We start from the raw sequence: 20,868 nt of genomic DNA on the forward strand, positions 1-20,868 counted from the left end.
CAATAAAAAATAATTTTCTGTTTCTTTGTTTTTTATATTTCTAAGATTAATATTTCTTTTTTTTTTTTTTGCATGTGTTTTTTTTTAAAATAATTGCTTACAGAGAATTTTATGAGTTTTTATTGTTTTAAAAAATAATTAAAAGGGATCTATAATCTAAATTATTATAAAGATAAAGAAAAAACATGTTAGTAAACCTCATCAAATAGATTTTTTTTTTTTTAAAAAAATAATTGTTTGCCTTTTTTTCCTTTTTTCTTTTTTTGTTAATTTTTTCTTGTTAATGCTGCTATAGGAACTACAAATTTATGTTTAGAGTTACATAGATTTAAAATACAAATAGATTTAGCCTATTTTTTTGTACCAAATATTTTAACAAAATATGTGACAGATAATTGTACGTACAAATGATGATGCTATAATTTAGGGTTGTATAGCGAGAGAAACAAGGAATATTGGAATATTGTTATTTTTGTTTTGCTAATTATATTATAATTTTACATAAATTTGATACGGAAAAAATATTTTGAATTTTTATTTGGATTTAACATAATATTTTTATTCAAACGACATAAAAAGAATAAAGTACAAACACATAAAAATATTTTTAAAGTATTTCATATCTAATCAAGAAAAAATAATTATAAAATTAATAGTATCCTTAGAAAAATTTCAACATAATATATTATAAAACTAAAGCGTAGTTAATACAACTGTATATATATAATATTTTAATACAATAAAATAACTTATGTATTAATAATATTAATTTAATTTGCTCAAATATACCAGTTAATGATTGTATATTATTATTATTATTATTATTATTATTGTAAATTAAATATATTATTATCTGCATAATACATTTTATTAGTTATTTTAATTATGAAATTAATACATTTTAAATCATCCGCACAATGCGCGGGTACGTATACTAGTTACCGAAAAGCTAGGCTAAAAGTGGAAAATTTTAGTTTAAAGATTCAGTCTTTTAATGATTTCTTAGATGGTGAATGGCTTGAATTTTAAAAAAAAAATGTGGGATATGATCAGTGTGCATTGGAAGAAATGATTACCAAAAACATAGGCTAAAAGTAGAAAGTTTTTCAGAGAATTCTGAAGTACAGAAATTTACCTAATCATAAGCAAAAAGTATTTACATCAACAAGTGAGGGTGTGGGAGGGTGATATGTATTTACACCAAAAAGCATTTTTGCATTCCTGAACCTTTTGGATATCTGACGCATTCAAAGTAAATCATTGAGGAGTTACATTGACAAAATAAGATGGAGAAAAAGGTAAAGGCGAAATGGAGTGTCTACCAACCTTACAGTCCCATGAATCATGATCTTGCGGAACTGAAAGCATTAATTCCTAATACTGAATTGGATTCAAGTTGCTCTTTACCATAGTTGCTCGTACTTACTGAACAAAAGAACTAGGTAAGAAATTGAGACACACACAAAATCCATTTCTACTTGTCAGTTCAATGAGGGGGAGTGTGCAGTGTCACAAGATCTAAAACTTCCCAAGTAAATCCAAGAATGTTCTGTATTACACTTTCTATTCACGCCAAGTAAAAGCAAGGGGAAATGGAGAAATTTGAGGGAGAGAGCAGTGATAAATGACAAATGGAAGAAATGAAAATGAATGAAGAGAAACGTAAGACTTTGACGATGTGGGCACTTAAAAGAGTAACACGTGGTATAATTAATGTAAAACTCCAAGAGCTCCTTTGGTCGTCCACAAGACCTAAAGCTGTAGACCAAATCAGTCGATTGCCAGATGCTCTTTTCCTTCATTCTCTTATACCGACTGATCAGATGCTTGTAACAGATATCTACTCCCGTTGGCATAACAGAGAGAATGTTATAAATGAAAAATGGAAGAAATGAAAATGAATGAAGAGAAACATAAGACTTTGACGATGTGGGCACTTAAAAGTGTGAAATGTGGAATAATTGATGTGAAACTCCAAGAGCTCCTTTGGTCGTCCACAAGACCTAAAGCTGTAGTGACTGAATCACTTTTCGTTTGGATCATTACTCATGAAATGGTTTTCTCATGTAAAGATTGCCATTTCTTAATAAAACCACAAACGACAATTCTAATTAGCATATGCCAGCAAAGTGAATACAGAAAATGTTTCATAAGAAACCAAGATACCATAACATTTGGTTACCACAAGGGTAATTCCAATAGTAATTAGTTACACACTACATAGAGAAGACAAAGATTCCATGAGTAGTTTATCAAAAACTCAAAATATATAAGGCAACATTTCTAATATCTCGAGACAGGAAACTACTAGCAGTGAACTCATGCAAAGCTCACTCCTGGAAGTTAATCGCAACATTGGTGGACGATCTTGGACAACCTAACAATTTGTTGGCCAATAGAGATAAATGTTGGGATAGACAGTTCATTGAACATGTCTCGCACCTTCGTCTCTTTGATATGATAATGACGAAATTCTCCAAAACCGGTGCATTCAATAACAGATATTCTGAAAGTTTGGTAACCTTTTCAAAGCCCCTTTTGACATGATCTTTCCAGCACGCATCTGAGGAGATGACAATCTTAACCTTCTTGAGGTTGTGAAACTCAACGCTTGAAACCCCACTCAGCAAATCCATATTATCTTGTTTGGCCAAATCAAGTAACTCAGAGTTGCAGCAGAAATTGTAGATCGGGAAATCATCTAACTGGAGACAAAAAAATATAATCAGGACCAAATGCAGGTCAGATTAAATGTGACAAACATTTCAACCAAATGAAAAAATGTAAAAAGAAGAGATAAGTTCCAGGAAGTTTACCAGCGTATATTCCAATTCTATGCTGATTGTTTCCACATGTGGCGAGACTCTCAAAAGACCAGCTACTCCGTACATATTAAACGTTGTCATATGCAACATCAGCGTTAAATATTTGCAATTCAATTCTGAAATGGGCAACCCTTTGAACTGCAATGTGCACATGACCTGGTGCAGTAATCCCAACGAAACTAGTAAATAATGGAGAAAACAATTACAACAAAAGGGAAGTACTTCACAACAGACAGATAGTACTTTGACAAATCTAATTGTAAGGACTTTCGAGTTAAAGACAAACCTGTGTGAACCAAGTTCCAATTGTTAGATCAGTTGCATAACATAACTTTTGAAGATTATCTTGGACGAGGGTATATACTACTTGACGATAGTCACGGCAGCAGTCTTCCACATAAGTACTTGGAATGCCTTTGATACAGGCAAAGCTGTAAATGAGCTTAGCATTCACTACCGAAGATGCATCAACAAGCCTACACTTGAGATCTTCTCCTGATATTTCCAAATGCTGAATATACGGGGCAAGAATTTCTAAGTCATCTCCATTTCCATCACTCCGAACATAATCTTTCAACTTAAGTGTCTTCAATTTTAGGGAATTAATTTCCAGGCGATGGAAACCAGTATAGCTATATAATTCCATTGTTTCCAATGCAGGACAGCCTGACAATAATTTCACCATTTCAACATCGGTTAGCATCAAATGCCCCAACTTTATACTCTTTAGAGAGTTCCACGATATGACCGCGTTATTAAAGCCACAATGTTTAACATCTAAAGTTATCAAGGATGAACATGTGCAGAGAGACTCAGGCAATGTGCACCCATTACTATACTGAGACCACAACAGAACATTTTCCACTTCTCTTTCAACAGCAAAACTAAAACAACGACTGATTAGGGTTTCATACTCAGGCCTGAAACTGCAGTCTGATAGACTCAAGTCAGTTAAGTCGAGTTTGAACTTTATAATTTTGGAAGAGAGGGAATGTGCTAATGCATTTTGAATAAAGGAGAAATCTTCTCTTTCCCGGTCAGTTGAACAAGTGAAATTGAAGCTATCAATTAAAGTTGGGAGACGCCGCCACGTTGGAGAAACTAGACAAGTTCTGAATGCATCCTTTGTTGGGAGAAGTGAGAGAATTTGAAGGAGGAGTAGATCCGGCAACTTACTGATTCCTTGTGGTGCTTCTTCCTCTGTTACCTTTTGCTTCTTCAGATTTGTCATCTCCTTCGGCAAAAGAGGGGAGATTGATTGATTGGTTTGTTTGTGTTTATCTCAACAATAAAATGCTTTGACAGATCAATATTACCTACCACACATATATATACTATCTTAAAAGTCAAAGATCTTCAGAATTTAAATTTAAAAGTCAAAGATCTTCAGAATTTAAATTTAAAAGTTAAATTACTTAAATGTCCCTCTTATAAAAACAGGCGCTGCTTCAGCAAAAGACGCATTTTTAGAAGAAGAGTTGCCACCGATTTTTGGAAAGTCGTAATCTTCTCGAGACAGAAGAGTTCATTGCTCAACATTGAAAGCATGAATGGAGTGAGGATTTTACTTTTTAAAGAGATTAGTTAGTAATAGTTAATTCATGCATTGATTACTTGTGTTTCGGGTTGTCCTAATTTAGATATGAGAGGAGTTGCATACGAAAAAGTTTAATTTGGTCGGAGCAGAGCGGAGACACTTAACATAGACATGGATACAATATTCTACTTTGAAATCAATTTCCATTAGGCTAACCTGCAGTTGGTCCTGATAATATTCTGTCTCCAATTTGTTCCTGGTGCCAATTTGAGTCAAATTATTTGGCACAAAGGGTACCCGACCTCAGGAATGTTAAGATTGTCGACTCTTCTTGGTGTGTTTGAAGGATCATTTCAAACATGGTTATTACAAACTTCTCAAAATTTCAGAGTGCAACGTTTTGGAGAAGTTCATTATCATATCAAAGACAAGAAAGTGCGAGAGTTGTTCAATGAACTGTACCCTTGTCGCGTACCAAATGTTATGCTATTGATATTTTCTTGAAATGTTGTGTTTTGCTACCCTACCCAGCTTTCTCAATAGCATTAAAGTCTTATGATTATATTGATGCCAAAAAACTCTGAATTCATCAGTCATTATGAAAATTTAACATTATATTTCTTTCCAGGAAAGGTGAATTGAGAAAGAAGAATGCAATGGAAAAAACACATGATCAACTGGTCTGTACAAACATTTCACAGCATTCCGTCAAATCTGAAAAGATAACGAATTTTATGATCTAGATGTTGTACATTTCTCCCTTTTGAGAGAAAACTGCTCAGTACTATCTGAATTTGTACTAGTTTCCCTGTCTTAGATATCCGTAGCACGACTCCGTTTTTGTTTGGACTACTACTCATGAAACGGCACACGTTATTGAAATATTTACTCATGAAATGGTACACCTAAATATGGATATATTAGAGTTCGGTAAAAATGATGTATATTATTAAGTTGCCATTTCTAAACAAAACCACAAACAACACTTCTGATTTTGCCATTTATTAAAGCATATATTAGATTTGCTGTGCTAATTGATTAGCATATACCATCAAAGTGTAACCAACTATGAATTCTGGTGAAAAGATAGAAGAAACAATAGTTGTAGACCGAATCAGTCAATTGTCGGAAGCTCTTCTCATTCACATTTTCTCTCTTACACCGACTGCTCAGAGACTCAGAACAAGTGGTCTCTCAAAAAGGTGGTGTTATCTCTGGAATTTACTTGATACATTCTCTTTTAGTACCTCTAGTTACCATGAAAGATACATATCCTATGTATTAGGTCATTTCGTTTCTCCAAAAAAATAAAATTCCAACTCACGACAGCCTTAAGCCGGATGCATACAAGCTGAAAATATGCAACTCTGGTTAGCTTTTGAAGAAGAGGTTTGTGCATTGCCTGAATATTTATACACCTGTTCATCGATGATGTCACTAGTTTTAGGATTTTGTTATTTTGATGCTAATGAGGTCATAGCATGGAAGTCTATAAAGAGCATAAAATCGAAGTGGATAGTGTTATCCAATGATCATATTATGAACTTATTATTGGGCTTTCCTGCATTAGAAGCTATGGAATTATCATGTTTTAAGGGTATGAACTTATTATTGGGCTTTCCTGCATCAGAAGCTATGGAATTATCATGTTTTAAGGGTTTTAGTCACTTCGGAAATTAGGTCTTCAAAATTGAAAAGATTGAATTTGATATCATATAATGATGATTAAAAATTGATCACAAGTCTTCTTAGTGTCAAGTGTAGGCTTGGAGAAGTGTCCTCTATGATTAAAACGAAGCTTACGTTCAACATTATATGTATCAAACACATCCAATATTTGTTGGTAGACATTCCATTCACCTTTGTCTTTGATTCATATAATGTTGAACGTATGCTTAGCATCAACCACAGATGGCATGTCTACAAGCCTATACTTAAGAACATGATGACTTCCTCAAATCTCCAAATGATGAAGATAGCAGGCAATAATTTCCACTGAATGAACAATTTCTTCATCATCATTGTATGATATCAAATTCCTCTTCAATTTCGAAGACGTAATTTAAAAGCGACTAAAATCCTTAAAATGTGATTATTCCATAGTTTCTAATGATGAACAGCCCAACAATAAATTCACAATATGGTCCTTAGATAACGTCATCCACTTCAATTTTATACTATTCGGAGACTTTCATGTTATAGCCACATAACATCAAAATCTCAAAATTAGTATTATCAAATGAATGTGTATAAACATTCTTCTTCAGAAACTGACCTGAGTTTCACATTGTCCCTTGACCAATGTTGTCAAGTTGAAATTTTTTAATTTGGGGGAGAAACAGATATTTATTTTTTATTTTTTGAGAAGGAAAAACTGATTGAAGAAAAAATATTACCTAAGCCATAATCAGTACTAAAAGAGAAGGTATCAAGAGCATTTCAAAGATAACTCTACCTGTTTGAGAGAGCACTTGTTATGGATATCTGATCATGTTGACATAAGAGAGAGAATGTGAAGAAAAAGAGCTTCATGCAACTATTTGATCAGTCTACCGTTATTGTTTCTTCTATCTTTTCACCGGAATCCATGGTTTGTTGTTGGTCTACAACTGTTGTTTCTTTTATATTCTCGCAGGAATCCATGATTGTTTCTTTTATATCACCTGAAAAGGGTGCTACAAGCGCTATCTGGTGTCATATCTACTTTCGTTTGCCCTAACAGCCTGGATTAGGGGCAGCAAATCTAGTTTCCAAATAAGTCAGAATCTTAGCGGAAGCTCTTCCTTTGCCAGCTATTCGTATGTCAGCTACTACTTTGTCTCTTTGTAAGAGGATAAGTTCCCTTTATCTTCCGGTAAGGGAGTATAAGAAGAAGCCCACGTGACTCGGCTACATAAATCTGCATATTTATTGAGAAATATTGTCAATCAAATCGACTTTTTTGTGTTAGCTTATCTTATTCTTCTTTCACTAGATTTTTTATTCCTTCTCCATTTCTGAGAGCTGGGATAGGTAATATTAGTATATTATTTCTTCCCTCTCTTCTTCTTCCTCCCTGACTTCATACTCGCTCTAACCCAACAAAAAGGGCAGAGTTCCATTTGGTGGGTGGGTCTAGGGCGAACGAAAGAGATGTGTAGCAGAGGGCAGGTGACAGAAAGAACTTTGCTCTTCCATTTCTTAGTAGGAGTGCTACTATGTTAGGAGGACATTTCGTGCAAGAAATAGGTTTGAGTTAGTGCACTAGCTAGGTTGTTTTATTAGTTAGCTCAATGGGTATCGGAAATAGGTTCTTTAAAACCAGAAAAAAACAAAATAGAAAGAGGCCAGGAAATACAAAACTTGAAATCCAATGTAGCAAATCAATAGTTATATCCTTTGGCCAAACATACATACTCAAAGTCGCTGCAAAGCCGATAAAACTGGAACAGAGGAATAAATGAAGTCGCTGCAGAGCCGATAAAACTGGAAACAGAGGAATAAGTGCATACCTACGGCTACTTATGGAACTTGTCTTGCACAAAGATAGTAATAAACAATGTTTTTATAGCAGAAGTATTCAGTACAGAAATGGTCCTATCAATGAATTAAGAACATCATTTATTTTAATGAAAACCTCTTCAATATGAAATTTCCATATGTTCAATGGATGACCACTACTGAGGTTTACTACCTAACTGTTTGAATTAGTATTAAAGTTGCAGTGCCTCCTTTTTGAACTTTGTATGTGATCCCTAAAATGGAAAAAGTATCACACACTGCCATTTCTAGATAAAACTTTTTCGCACAACATCTATCAAGAGAGCTGTTGTTCCAAAAATTTCGTCACAACGTTTTGTAAGCTATCCCAGCCAACTAACATATGCCCGAAGAAAAAGATAGATATAATCATATGACTTTGACTTCAAGTAAAAATATTTAATAGCACAATCACAGACCTTGATGCTACTGACAAAGAAAAGGTTGCAGAGCATAACATTTCATGCGGCTAATTATCATAAAAGAATGTGACTTGCAAATCGCTCATCTTAATAGATCCAGGAAAACAAGAGTCACAAGAGAATCTCAACATCAATATAACAAAAAGAAAAAGCTTCATAAGAAACCAATATACCATAACATTTGGTATGCCACAAGGGTAAATCCAATAGTAAAACTAGTAATTAGTTACAAACTTAATATAAGGCGACGTTTCTAGTATCTTGAGACAGGAAACTACCAGTAATGAAGTCATGAAAAACTCACTCCTGGAATATAATCACAGAATTGGTGGACGATCTTGGACAATCTAACAATTTGAAAGCCAATAGAAATAAATATTTGGATAGACAGTTCCCTGAACATGTCTCATACCTGCTTCTCTTTGATATGATAATGAACTTCTCCAAAACGGATGCATTGATTAACAGAAATTTTGAAAGTTTGAATAGCTTCTTAAAGCCCCATTTGACATGATACTTCAAGCATAGCTTCGATGAGATGACAATCTTAACATTCTTGAGGTTGTGAAACTCAAGGCTTGAAACACAATTCTGCAAATCCATATTATCTCCTTTGGCCAAATCACGTAACTCAGAGTTGCAGCGTGAATTGTCAACATAGTTGCAAATATCATCTAACTGGAGACAAAGTATAATCAGGACCGAATGCAAGTCAGCTTAAATGAAATTGCACAACTCTGAAAAAATATGATTCTATAGATTCTCATTTCAGAACTCATTTGCCACAAAGAAAGCAACAATACTTACTATGGTAATGTGAAGCTTTACAGTGACATAAGCAAAGCTTCTTGCTGATAATTAAGAAATGTTTGCATTCTTCTTCGGAAGCAAAGTGGAGGGGTATTAAAACTTCAAGAAATTGAATACATGTAAAAAGAAGAGATAAGTTCTAGGAAGTTACCTCCATAGTTTGCATGTCTATGTTGAGTGTTTCCACATGAGGCGAGGCTCTCAAAAAACCAGCTACTCCATACAAATTAAACTTTTTCATATGCAACTGCAGGGTTAGATATTTGCAGTAAAAATCTGAAACGGGAATCCGTTTGAACTGCAACATGCACATGACCTGGTGCAATAATTCCAACGAAATTAGTAAATAACGGAGAAAGCAGTAACAATAACAGGGAAGTATTTCACAACAGACAGATAGTACATACTTTGACAAATCTAATTGTCTAAAACCTCGTTTCAGGACATATCTTTTCCGGTATGAATAAAGAACCTTAGTTTAAAAACTAGACAGGAGAATGTGCCACAAGTTTCTGTAATTAATTCTATAATGTTTACATTCTACAACTATCTGCTTAAGATTAACCAAAAAAGGAGTAAGGAGTTTCGAGTTAAAGACAAACCTGTGTGAACCAATTTCCAATTGTTAGCTCAGTTGCATAACATAACTTTTGAAGATTTTCTTGGATGAGGGAATATAATACTTGATGATAGTCACGGCAGTTGTGTTCTTCATTAACATTTGGGATGTGATTGATACATTTATTGTTGTAATTAATCTTAGCATTAACTAGAGAAGAGACATCAACAAGTTTACACTTGACATCAAGAAAATCTCCTGATATTTCCAAATTCTGAAGATACGGGGCAATAATTTCTAATTCATCTCTAACTCCAGAAACCCCATCTAATTCATATCCAACTCCAGGAATCCCATAATCTATCAGCTTCAGTGTCTTTAATGTTGATGAATTAATTTCCACGCGACGGAAACCGTCATACCTATATAATTCCATTGTTTCCAATGAAGGACAGCCTGACAGTAATTTCACCATGTCCTCATCGGTAAACACCACATACCCCAATGTTATGCTCTTTAGAGAGTTCCACGAAATGACCGCATCATTAATAAAGCCACAACATAGCGTAACATCTAAAGTTATCAATGACGAACAGGTGTAGAGAGATTCAGGCAATGGGCACTCTTCAGGACTATAAAAACCCAATACAAGATTTTCCACATTTCTCTTAATAGCAAATCTACAACAACGATTGACTAGGAAATCAAAATCAAACTTCAAATTGTAGTCTAATTGACACAAGTCCATGCATTCAGTTAAGTCGAGTTCGAACTTTTCGATTTTGGAAGAGCGGGAATGTTCTAATGCATTATGAATAAATGATAAATCTTCTCTTTCCTGGTATTCTGAACAATTGAAATTGAAGCTATAAATTAAAGTTGAGAGAGTTTGCCACTTTTTAGAGATAACACAAGTTCTGAATGCTTCCTCTGTTGGCAGAAGTGAGAGAATTTTTACGAGGACTGCATCTGGCAACTTATTGATTGGTGCTTCTTCCTCTGTTACCTTTTGCTTCTTCGATTTTCTCAAATTCACCTTTCGCTTCTTCGAATTTCTCAACATTTTTGGGGTTGGTGGTGGGCAACAGAGAGAGATGAATAGGGTTTCTTCAGGCAGCGATCCTTCAAGGGGCGTTAGCTTGTTAAGCAATTCTTCTCCAAGTTGGATAGGCATTCCACTTATAAATAAGCATAAAGAACAGTACAAAGTGATAACTGAAATGCAATTAAATATATAGGATTCAGCATTGGGAAAGAAAGAAACATCCTGAACAATATATGTGTTGGGTTTTAAAGGTGTGAGCAGAAAATAAAGGGTTGTGACTATGTCGAAGGGTTGTGACCTTTATGAAAGGTTGTGTCATTTCTAAAGGGTTGTGACCATTTGAAAGGTTGTGCCTTTTTCAAAGTGTTGTAACCTTTCTAAAAGGTTGTCTTTTTTCCAAAGAGTTGTGACCTTTACCCTTTGTTGGCTATAAATAGAGATGCTTTCTCTCATTTTTCTACATCGAATTTTTCCCTTCTTTTGCATACATTTCTTACTAAACAAAATCGATCGATCGTGTCTGTGTGTGTGATTCGTTGCTGTCATTTTGAGTTCTTTGAAATTATCGAAGTTTGAGGTACCACTACTTCTTTAATGGTTAATCCATTTTATCTTGGGAGAATTTAATCTACAACCTCGGATACTTGAGGGGATTAAATTTCTTAAGGACACACAGTGGATTTTATGGACTCGGATAGTTCTTTGTTTTTTTCTTTTCATCTTTTATTATTTCTGGTTTTCTAATATGAATACAGGAGATAACAACAAGCTTAAGAAATTTATTATTGATGGTATTTTCTGTGGTAAGGAAATTACTTTTATTTTATGTGTTCTTTTTGTTGGAAAAAAAAAGAAGAAAAAGAGAATTATTTTATCATATGATAAAAGAGATTTGGGATGAATTAGTACTACTTTAATATGTTTGAGTATATTTTATGTAGTAAGTTTTCCTTGGATGGGTAAAATTATTTTTATTTTCTTCCCAAGTACATTGAAACATTGCATCCCTTCAATTTTCTTTTCAAAAAAAAAAGTTATTTTGTGCATAAATGTTAAGATATGCACTTTAATTTTTTTTTCTATATTCTTGATTTTATATAACTATGAGAAGAAGTAAATGAATAGATGTTGTCTCCTAACAATATTTGAACATGAGTTTAGTTTCTCGTTGAAATTCAATGTCTTCTGAGGGATATTGGAATATGATTGAAATTGGGAAATAAGAAAAATAATTAGCAAGAAAAGTGACTTGCATGGAATCATTGCTGACAAATAGAATATGATTAATCAATGTGGGTAAAAATCAGGTTTTATCTTTATTTTTCTTTTATTATTTTTCTATCCTTTATAAGTTATGATAGTTATTTCATAAATGTTAGGATAGATGGTCATTATTGTCACGCCCCAAGCCTACACCCTGGGCGGGACTGGCACCCAGAGACCATTGATGGCCCCAGGCGAACCCTTGTCCTGGCTTTCTTAACTCAGCGGAAACTTAACTCAACAGTACAACTCAATGCAATGAAAGGTTATAAAACAACCAACTGATGCATAACATGCCAAAAGGTAGCTCGAGTCTCAAAATAGAATATTTACATATATACATAGATGAGAGACTCAATACTAACTGATTGACTATCTATGAAGCCTCTAAAATACTGAGATGGATGTTGGGACAGACCCCGCAACATCCTAATAGAACAAAACTAAGTACACAAAATAATTGAGTCCTCCGGAAAGCAACGAGGCTCACCACTGACATTGAAGTGCTCGGCTGGATCAACGACGTGCAGGATGCTGATCTGGGGTACCTATATCTGCATCGTCATAAGATGCAGGCCAATTGGCATCAGTACATGGAATGTACGAGTATGCGAGCTGGAAAACTAAGCAACATAGGCTAGAAGGAAATCTAGAAGACACTGAATGGCTTACCTGGCTCAACTCAACTCAACCTGACTGACTTCTTTCAATATAAGGCAATTTAAAACATGTGCGATATAAAGAAAGACTGTTTAAAACATGCTATAAACTCTATGCGTATACAAAGATACAATAAGCCTGAAATGTATATAGAAATACAATGAACTGATGTATATAAAAATACAATAGCTTTTGTGTATGAAAATACAATAACTGCTGTGGGAGTTCCTCTAACCGACAACTATCACATGAGAGCTATAGTGATGACACAACGATTGACCTCACGTTGCCAGAGCATCTTATACCCGGCCAAAGGTATAAGACCTGAAATGCCTAATGGATCCACTAGTCTATTTGTAAAAGGGTTCATCTAAAAAGTATGATCCTTTTCTACCCATGGTGGCAAACATGGTTCTATGGGGGTTGTGGGTTCTTTGAACGCTCCCCCAATTCGGTGCTCGATACTACTCCCAAAAATGTACTGGCTCTTATGTTTTTAAAACATATTTCTTCCTGCTGATATGAGATAATTACTCAAAAACTAGCCCGAAGGCTCCTTTGGAAATCTCAGTTTCCAACCTTGTTTAAATATAGAAACATTTCTTTAAAACTTCTTTGGGAATACATAGTTCTCTAATAATCTTTGAGAAATGACTCAACTTGGAACTCTTGACTCTTTACTCTTTACTTGACTTGCAACTTGAGCCTTAGAATGAAGTGAAAACGTTCAATAAAGACTCTCGAACAACTTGAAAACTTACTTGAACTAACTCCTTGACTTTGCTTGACTTGACTCTAACTTCCCTTAACTTTGATCCTAACTCGCGTTGAATTGGATTATGGATTCAAGACATATAATCGCATATTTATAGATGAGTTCAGGATGTTTAGAAACACTTTGGGGTGTTGGAAACAACTAGGGAACATAGGTATAACACCTAGGAACATACATGAGAAAGCATGGAAAGAATGGGAAAGCTTGGCGCTCTTGGCGCTTTGAGAGGCGCGGAGCGCCAGGCCAAAAACTTCAGAGAAGGCCTACTGGCGCTCTAAGTGGCGCGCCACCCCAAGGGCTGGGCTTCAGAACCCGTCTTGGGGCGCGATGACAGGCGCGACGCGCCAATTCCTTCCCCAGAAAACTCGACTTTTCACCCCTCTTTCTTCAACTCTAATCCATCCTTACTTCAAAGGATCTAACCCCAAACACTAAGGATCATCATATCCCTCAACATACCATGGATTACAACTCAAAACACAACCCAATCATGTCTCACAACCAACAACAACTTCAACAACACAACTAACAACATCAACAACAACTAACCACTTTAACAACAATTCCAATCTTTTTCTCAAATCATAAAATGAGCTTGGTGTGTGGGGGAAAGGATTAACCCACACAAAGAACTCACATACCTTGAAAGGGATCACCCCCGATGAAAATCCATGTTGATCTTTGACGGAAACTTGTTGATCTCCTCTTCTTTTTCTCCTTCTTCTCTTCTTCTTCTCTTCTTCTTCTCAAGCCCTAGCTTTTACTCTTTTAAAATGGGATAAAAATGATCCAAATATCAGCCCTATACAACAATATAATCCCAAAAGAATTGGCTAGGGAAAAGACTAAAATGCCCTTAAATTTCCGGACGGATTCCTTGTCAACTGCCTAACTTTCAAAGGGAATATATCAGTCATACGAACTCGGAATCGAGCAAACTCAGTGGCGTTGGAAAGATCATTCCACAAGCTTCACAACCATAACTGGAAGTACTCCTAAATCATCCTGAGCTAGGATTTATAACAGCTCAAAGTTGGCAAAAAACTCACTGATTTCCACACTTGCCAAATTCCAGATTTTCAAATCCTTTCCAAAAATGAAAACTTTCAAAATCCAAGCCTCTTCTTAGCTATTTCAAATTGTCAGATGTTACAATATCTCCCCCTTGGGAACATTCGTCCTCGAATGAGGTTACTCTTACTAGGCTAAGGGTGAAACATCATACTTAAACACCCAATCAAGTAATCATGCAAACACAACAACAACCACAACATGCTCATTATAATTAAAAGAGCACTAAGAAGGAAATTGATACCTTAATCTACATTTCCTCCGAATTCAAAGAGATGTGGATATCTCTTCTTCATCTCCTCTTCGGCTTCCCAAGTAGCTTCTTCAACAAATTGGTTCTTCCACAGGACCTTGACTGAGGCTACATCTTTCGTTCTCAACCTACAAACATGACGATCTAAAATCTGAACAGGCACTTCCTCATAAGATAAGTTATCCTTGATCTTAATACTTCCAGTCGGTAGGATCAATGAAGGATCGCCTATGCACTTCTTCAACATGGAGATATGAAATACCGGATGAACCGCTTCTAGTTCCTGTGGTAACTCCAACTCATAAGCAACATTACCAATCCTCTTGGCTATGCGGTAAGGTCCAATATACCGGGGACTAAGTTTCCCCTTCTTACCAAACCTCATAACCCCCTTCATGGGCGAAACTTTTAAATACACCTAATCATCATCTACTTCAAATTCTAACGCCCTTCTCCTGACATAAGTGTAGGATTTCTGACGACTTTGTGCCGTTTTCAACCTCTCTTGAATCACTTTCACTTTCTCCATAACTTGGTGAACTAAATCTGGTCCTATCAACTGTGCTTCACCAACTTCAAACCATCCAATAGGAGATCTACATCTTCTCCCATAAAGAGCTTCGTAAGGAGCCATCTGGATGCTAGAGTGATACCTGTTATTGTAGGCAAACTCGATGAGAGGTAGGTGATCATCCCAATTGCCTTTGAAATCGATCACACAAGCTCTCAACATATCTTCTAGAGTCTGAATAGTGCGCTCTGCTTGCCCATCAGTCTGAGGATGAAAGGCAGTACTTAAGTTCACCTTGAAACCCAAGCCCTTCTGAAAAGATTTCCAGAACTGTGCAGTGAACTGTGCACCTCTATCTGAAATAATGGATATTGGAACTCCATGAAGTCTCACTATTTCTTGAACATATAACTTGGCATAATCTTTTGCTGTATTGGTAGTCTTTACCGGTAGAAAATGCGCTGACTTTGTCATTTTGTCGACAATCACCCAAATGGAATCATGTTGTCTGCGCGACCTTGGCAATCCTGTGATGAAATCCATATTGATCATCTCCCACTTCCATTCCGGAAGCTCTATCCTCTGAGCCAAACCACTGGGCCTTTGGTGCTCAACTTTCACTTGCCGGCAATTTGGACACTTAGCCACAAACTCTGCAATGTCCTTCTTCATGCCATTCCACCAATAAACTTCTCTCAAGTCACGGTACATCTTTGTGGAACCCGGATGAATGGATAATCCTTTCTTGGAGTCCATCTACCATAGGTACACACAATCTACCTTGATATCTCAATGCACCATCTCCCCCTTGTTCAAAAGCTAATACTCTTTGCTTTTGGACATTTGCTTTCAACTCAAGCAAAATGGGATCTTGATCTTGCTTCTCTTTCACTTCTGACACTAGTGATGACTCGGCCTTGCTCGTCACTTATATTCCTCCTTCTGCGGAATCTGTAAGTTTGACTCCCAGGCATGCCAGTCTGTGCACATCTTTTGCTAACCCTCTCCTTCCTTCTTCAATATGGGCGGTGCTACCCATAGACAACCTGCTCAAGGAATCAGCAACAACATTAGCCTTACCTGGGTGGTAAAGAATACTCAGGTCATAGTCCTTGAGTAACTCTAACCACCTCCTCTGTCTGAGATTAAGTTCCTTCTGAGTAAGCACATATTGAAGGCTCTTGTGATCAGTGAATATGTCGACATGCACACCATACAAGTAATGACGCCATATCTTCAAAGTGAACACTACAGCCGCTAACTCTAAGTCATGGGTTGGGTAGTTCTTCTCATGAACCTTCAATTGTCTGGAGGCATAAGTTATAACCTTGCCATTCTGCATTAAGACACAACCCAAACCAATTCTAGATGCATCGCAATACACCACAAGACCTTGAGTACCTTCTGGTAACGTCAATACTGGAGCTGTAATCAATCTCTTTTTCAATTCCTGAAAGCTTTTCTCACAAGCTTCAGACCATTGAAATTTCACTGTTTTCTGAGTCAACTTTGTAAAAGGAGATGCAATAGACGAGAACCCCTCAACAAACCTTCTATAATAGCCAGCTAAACCCAAGAAACTCCTAATTTCAGTTGGAGATGTGGGTTTAGGCCAATTCTGCACTGCCTCAATCTTTCGAGTATCTACTTTGATTCCGTCACCGGACACAATGTGGCCTAGGAATGCCACAGACTTGAGCCAAAACTCACACTTAGAGAACTTGGCATACAACTCTTTGTCTTTCAAAGTCTGAAGAACTGTTCTGAGGTGATTAGCATGATCTTCTTCGTTCCTTGAATAGACTAGTATGTCATCAATGAAAACGATAACAAACGTATCTAAATAAGGTTTGAAGACTCTATTCATCAAGTCCATGAAAGCTGTCGGTGCATTGGTCAAACCAAATGACATGACTACAAACTCATAATGACCATATCTGGTTCTGAAAGCTGTCTTTGGAACATCACATTCTCTTACTCTTAACTGGTGATAGCCTGTTCTGAGGTCAATCTTTGAAAAACAGGTGGCACCCTGAAGCTGATCGAAAAGATCATTAATCCTCGGAAGAGGGTACTTATTCTTGATGGCAACCTTATTCAATTGGCGGTAATCTATACACATCCTAAGGGAACCATCTTTCTTTCTCACAAACAAGACCGGAGCACCCCAAGGTGAGACACTCAGTCGAATGAAACCTTTTTCTAAGAGATCTTTCAACTGCTCTTTCAACTCTTTCAACTCTGCTGGTGCCATTCTATATGGCAGAATAGAGATAGGACAAATATCTGGAATGAGATCTATGCCGAAATCTATTTCTCTCTCAGGAGGAATTCCGGGTAGATCATTGGGAAACACTTTTGGAAATTCTCTTACAACAGGAACTGACTGAAAATGAGGTATCTCAACACTAGAGTCATGAACTCGGACTAAGTGATAGACACAACCCTTCGAAACTAACTTTCTTGCCTTAAGGTACGAAATGAAACGACCCTTAGGCACTGCTGAACTACTACTCCACTCTAAGACTGGCTCATTCGGAAACTGAAACTTAACCACTCGAGTTCTACAATCTATCGATACATAACTAGCATGAAGTCAATCCATACCTAGAATGACATCGAAATCTACCATGTCTAACTCAACCAAATCAGCCATGGTGCTCTAGTGATTGATGGAAACAGGACAATCACGATAAACTCTTTCCGCTAGAATAGACTCCCCAATAGGTGTAGAAACACAAAAGGGTTCACAAAGTCTCTCCGGAAGAACATCAAACTTATTTGCAACATAAAGAGTTACAAAAGATAAACTTGCTCCTGGGTCTAGCAAAGCATATACATCGAAAGCAAAGACTTTGATCATACCAGTGACAACATTTGGAGAATTCTCTTGCTCGTGGCGACTGGTGATTGCATAAAGGTGGTTTGCTCCTCCGTCGGTACTAGAAGTAGCTCCCCTAGGTGTCGTCCTATCTAGGGGAACAACTGAAGAAGACTGTGCTTTATTGCCCTCATTACCCTGCCTATTCTTTGGACACTCTCGCATGAAATGTCCATTCTGACCACACCTGAAACAACTAATGAAGCCCTCTCGACAAATACCTGAGTGGTTCCTACCACACTTGGCGTAGGCTGGAGGCTTACTACTTCTTTGCGTCACACTACCCGAAGATTGTGCTGGTCTAGCCCTGAAGTCCCTTGAATTCTGGACATTAAATTCACCTTTGTATCTGGGTGCAGGTGCTCTAGCAGATGATGGAGCAGGTCCCTTTTGCCTTTGCTGAAAGGAGGAACGGTTTGAATTACCTTTCTCCTGCCTGGACTTATTACCGGACTTCGCCCTCTTATTTCTGAACTCTTCTCTGTCCCTCAGCTTCTCTTCCTCAACCTGTTGCACATAGACCATCAACCTAGATATGTCCATGTCCCCGATAAGCATTGCAGCCCTACCTTCCTTACTTGACAACCGAGACAACCTAGCAACAAACAAGCTCATCCTATTCCTCATGTCTGCAACCATCTCCAGAGCATAGCGGGATAGTTGGGTGAACTTCAGACTGTACTCATGAACACTCAAAGACTCCTGCTTAAGTGTGAGGAACTCATGTACCTTGGCCTCTCTCAATTCTCGAGGAAAGAAATGCCCCAAGAAAGCTTCCTCAAAACAGGCCCAACTCGCAGGTGGTGCATTTTCAACTCTGCCCCCTTTCCACTGGTCGAACCAAGCTCTAGCGACATCCTTCAATTGATACGCCGCTAGTTCAACCCGTTCAGTATCTGCCACATGCATCACATCAAAAATCTTCTTCAACTCCTCAACGAAGTTCTCTGGATCCTCAGTAGTGCTCGAACCCATGAAATTTGGATTAGTGTCAGCTCCTTCATGTCTAGCTCCCCTCTGCTAACCAATCTGATTAGTTACTGCTTGAGTCAACATTCTAATTGCCTCTCTGAACTCAGCATTAGAAACTTCCCCTTGATCTTGCTCTACCGGTGCATAGGGTAACTCCTGCTCATCAGCATAACATCTAGGAAGACGCCCTCTACCAACTCTTCGTGGAGGCATGGCTATCTGAAATACGCGCAAGCACAGATTAGAAAGAAACTTTTTAGAGATAAACTCTAACGCACGAGATGAGTGTGAAAGAAATGAGACATCTTCCTAAATGTTGTAGCCTTCCAATTATAGATGTGGCGCGCTTCACACCGATAACTAGGACTCTACAGACACGGCTTCATAGACTCCCTAAGAATCCTGAACTCTGGGCTTTGATACCAAGTTTGTCACGCCCCAAGCCTACACCCTAGGCGGGATCGGCACCCGGAGACCATTGCTGGCCCCAGGCGAACCCTTGGCCTGGCTTTCTTAACTCAGCTGAAACTTAACCCAACAGTACAACTCAATACAATGAAAGGTTATAAAACAACCAATTGATGCATAAAATGCCAAAAGGCAGCTCGAGTCTCAAAATAGAATATTTACATATATACATAGATGAGAGACTCAATACTAACTTAGTGATTGTCTATGAAGCCTCCAAAATACTGAGATGGATGTTGGGACAAACCCCGCAATATCCTAATAGAACAAAACTAAGTACACAAAATAATTGAGTCCTCCGGAAAGAAAGGAGGCTCACCACTGACACTGAAGTGCTCAGCTGGATCAACGACGTACAAGATGCTGATCTGGGGTACCTGTATCTGCATCGTCATAAGATGCAGGCCAATTGGCATCAGTACATGGAATGTACGAGTATGCGAGCTGGAAAACTAAGCAACATAGGATAGAAGGAAATCTGGAAGAAACTGAATGGCTTACATGGCTCAACTCAACTCAACCTGACTGACTTTTTCCAATATAAGGCAATTTAAAACAAGTGCGATATAAAGAAAGACTGTTTAAAACATGCTATAAACTCTGTGCATATACAAAGATACAATAAGCCTGAAATGTATATAGAAATACAATGAACTGATGTATATAAAAATACAATAGCTTCTGTGTATAAAAATACAATAACTGCTGTGGGAGTTTCTCTAACCGACAACCATCACATGAGAGCTATAGTAATGATACAGCGATAGACCTCACGCTGCCAGAGCATCTTATACCCGGCCAAAGGTATAAGACCTGAACTGCCTAATGGATCCACTAGTCTATCTGGAAAAGGATTCATCTAAACAGTATGATCCTTTTCTATCCATGGTGGCTAACATGGTTCTACGGGGGTTGTGGGTTCTTTGAACGCTCCCCCAATTCGGTGCTCGATACTACTCCCAAAAATGTACTGGCTCTTATGTTTTTAAAACATATTTCTTCCTGCTGATATGAGATAATTACTCAAAAACTAGCCCGAAGGCTCCTTTGGAAATCTCAGTTTCCAACCTTGTTTAAATGTAGAAACATTTCTTTAAAACTTCTTTGGGAATACATAGTTCCCTAATAATCTTTGAGAAATGACTCAACTTGGAACTCTTGACTCTTTACTCTTTACTTGACTTGCAACTTGAGCCTTAGAATGAAGTGAAAACGTTCAATAAAGACTCTCGAACAACTTGAAAACTTACTTGAACTAACTCCTTGACTTTGCTTGACTTGACTCTAACTTCCCTTA

At 37.1% G+C, this 20,868-nt stretch overlaps 2 protein-coding genes across 2 annotated transcripts; both read right to left on the bottom strand.

Annotated features, from left to right (window-relative positions):
- Window positions 1-2,330: 2,330 nt before the first annotated feature.
- Window positions 2,331-4,056, bottom strand: LOC125859253 (F-box/LRR-repeat protein At5g02910-like). Its single transcript, XM_049538951.1, has 3 exons — window positions 3,112-4,056; window positions 2,817-2,981; window positions 2,331-2,705 (listed from the first exon to the last, which is right to left on the bottom strand). Exons 1-3 carry the CDS (start codon window positions 4,054-4,056, stop codon window positions 2,331-2,333), a joined length of 1,485 nt encoding a protein of 494 aa, XP_049394908.1.
- Window positions 4,057-7,165: 3,109 nt separating this feature from the next.
- Window positions 7,166-10,846, bottom strand: LOC125859254 (putative F-box protein At1g49610). The gene is made up of 5 exons (XM_049538952.1): window positions 9,716-10,846; window positions 9,265-9,429; window positions 8,716-8,981; window positions 7,755-7,827; window positions 7,166-7,261 (listed from the first exon to the last, which is right to left on the bottom strand). Exons 1-5 carry the CDS (start codon window positions 10,844-10,846, stop codon window positions 7,166-7,168), a joined length of 1,731 nt encoding a protein of 576 aa, XP_049394909.1.
- Window positions 10,847-20,868: the final 10,022 nt, after the last annotated feature.

The sequence above is a fragment of the Solanum stenotomum genome, chromosome 3, assembly GCF_019186545.1.
Source record: "Solanum stenotomum isolate F172 chromosome 3, ASM1918654v1, whole genome shotgun sequence".
Classification (NCBI taxonomy): Eukaryota; Viridiplantae; Streptophyta; class Magnoliopsida; order Solanales; family Solanaceae; genus Solanum; species Solanum stenotomum.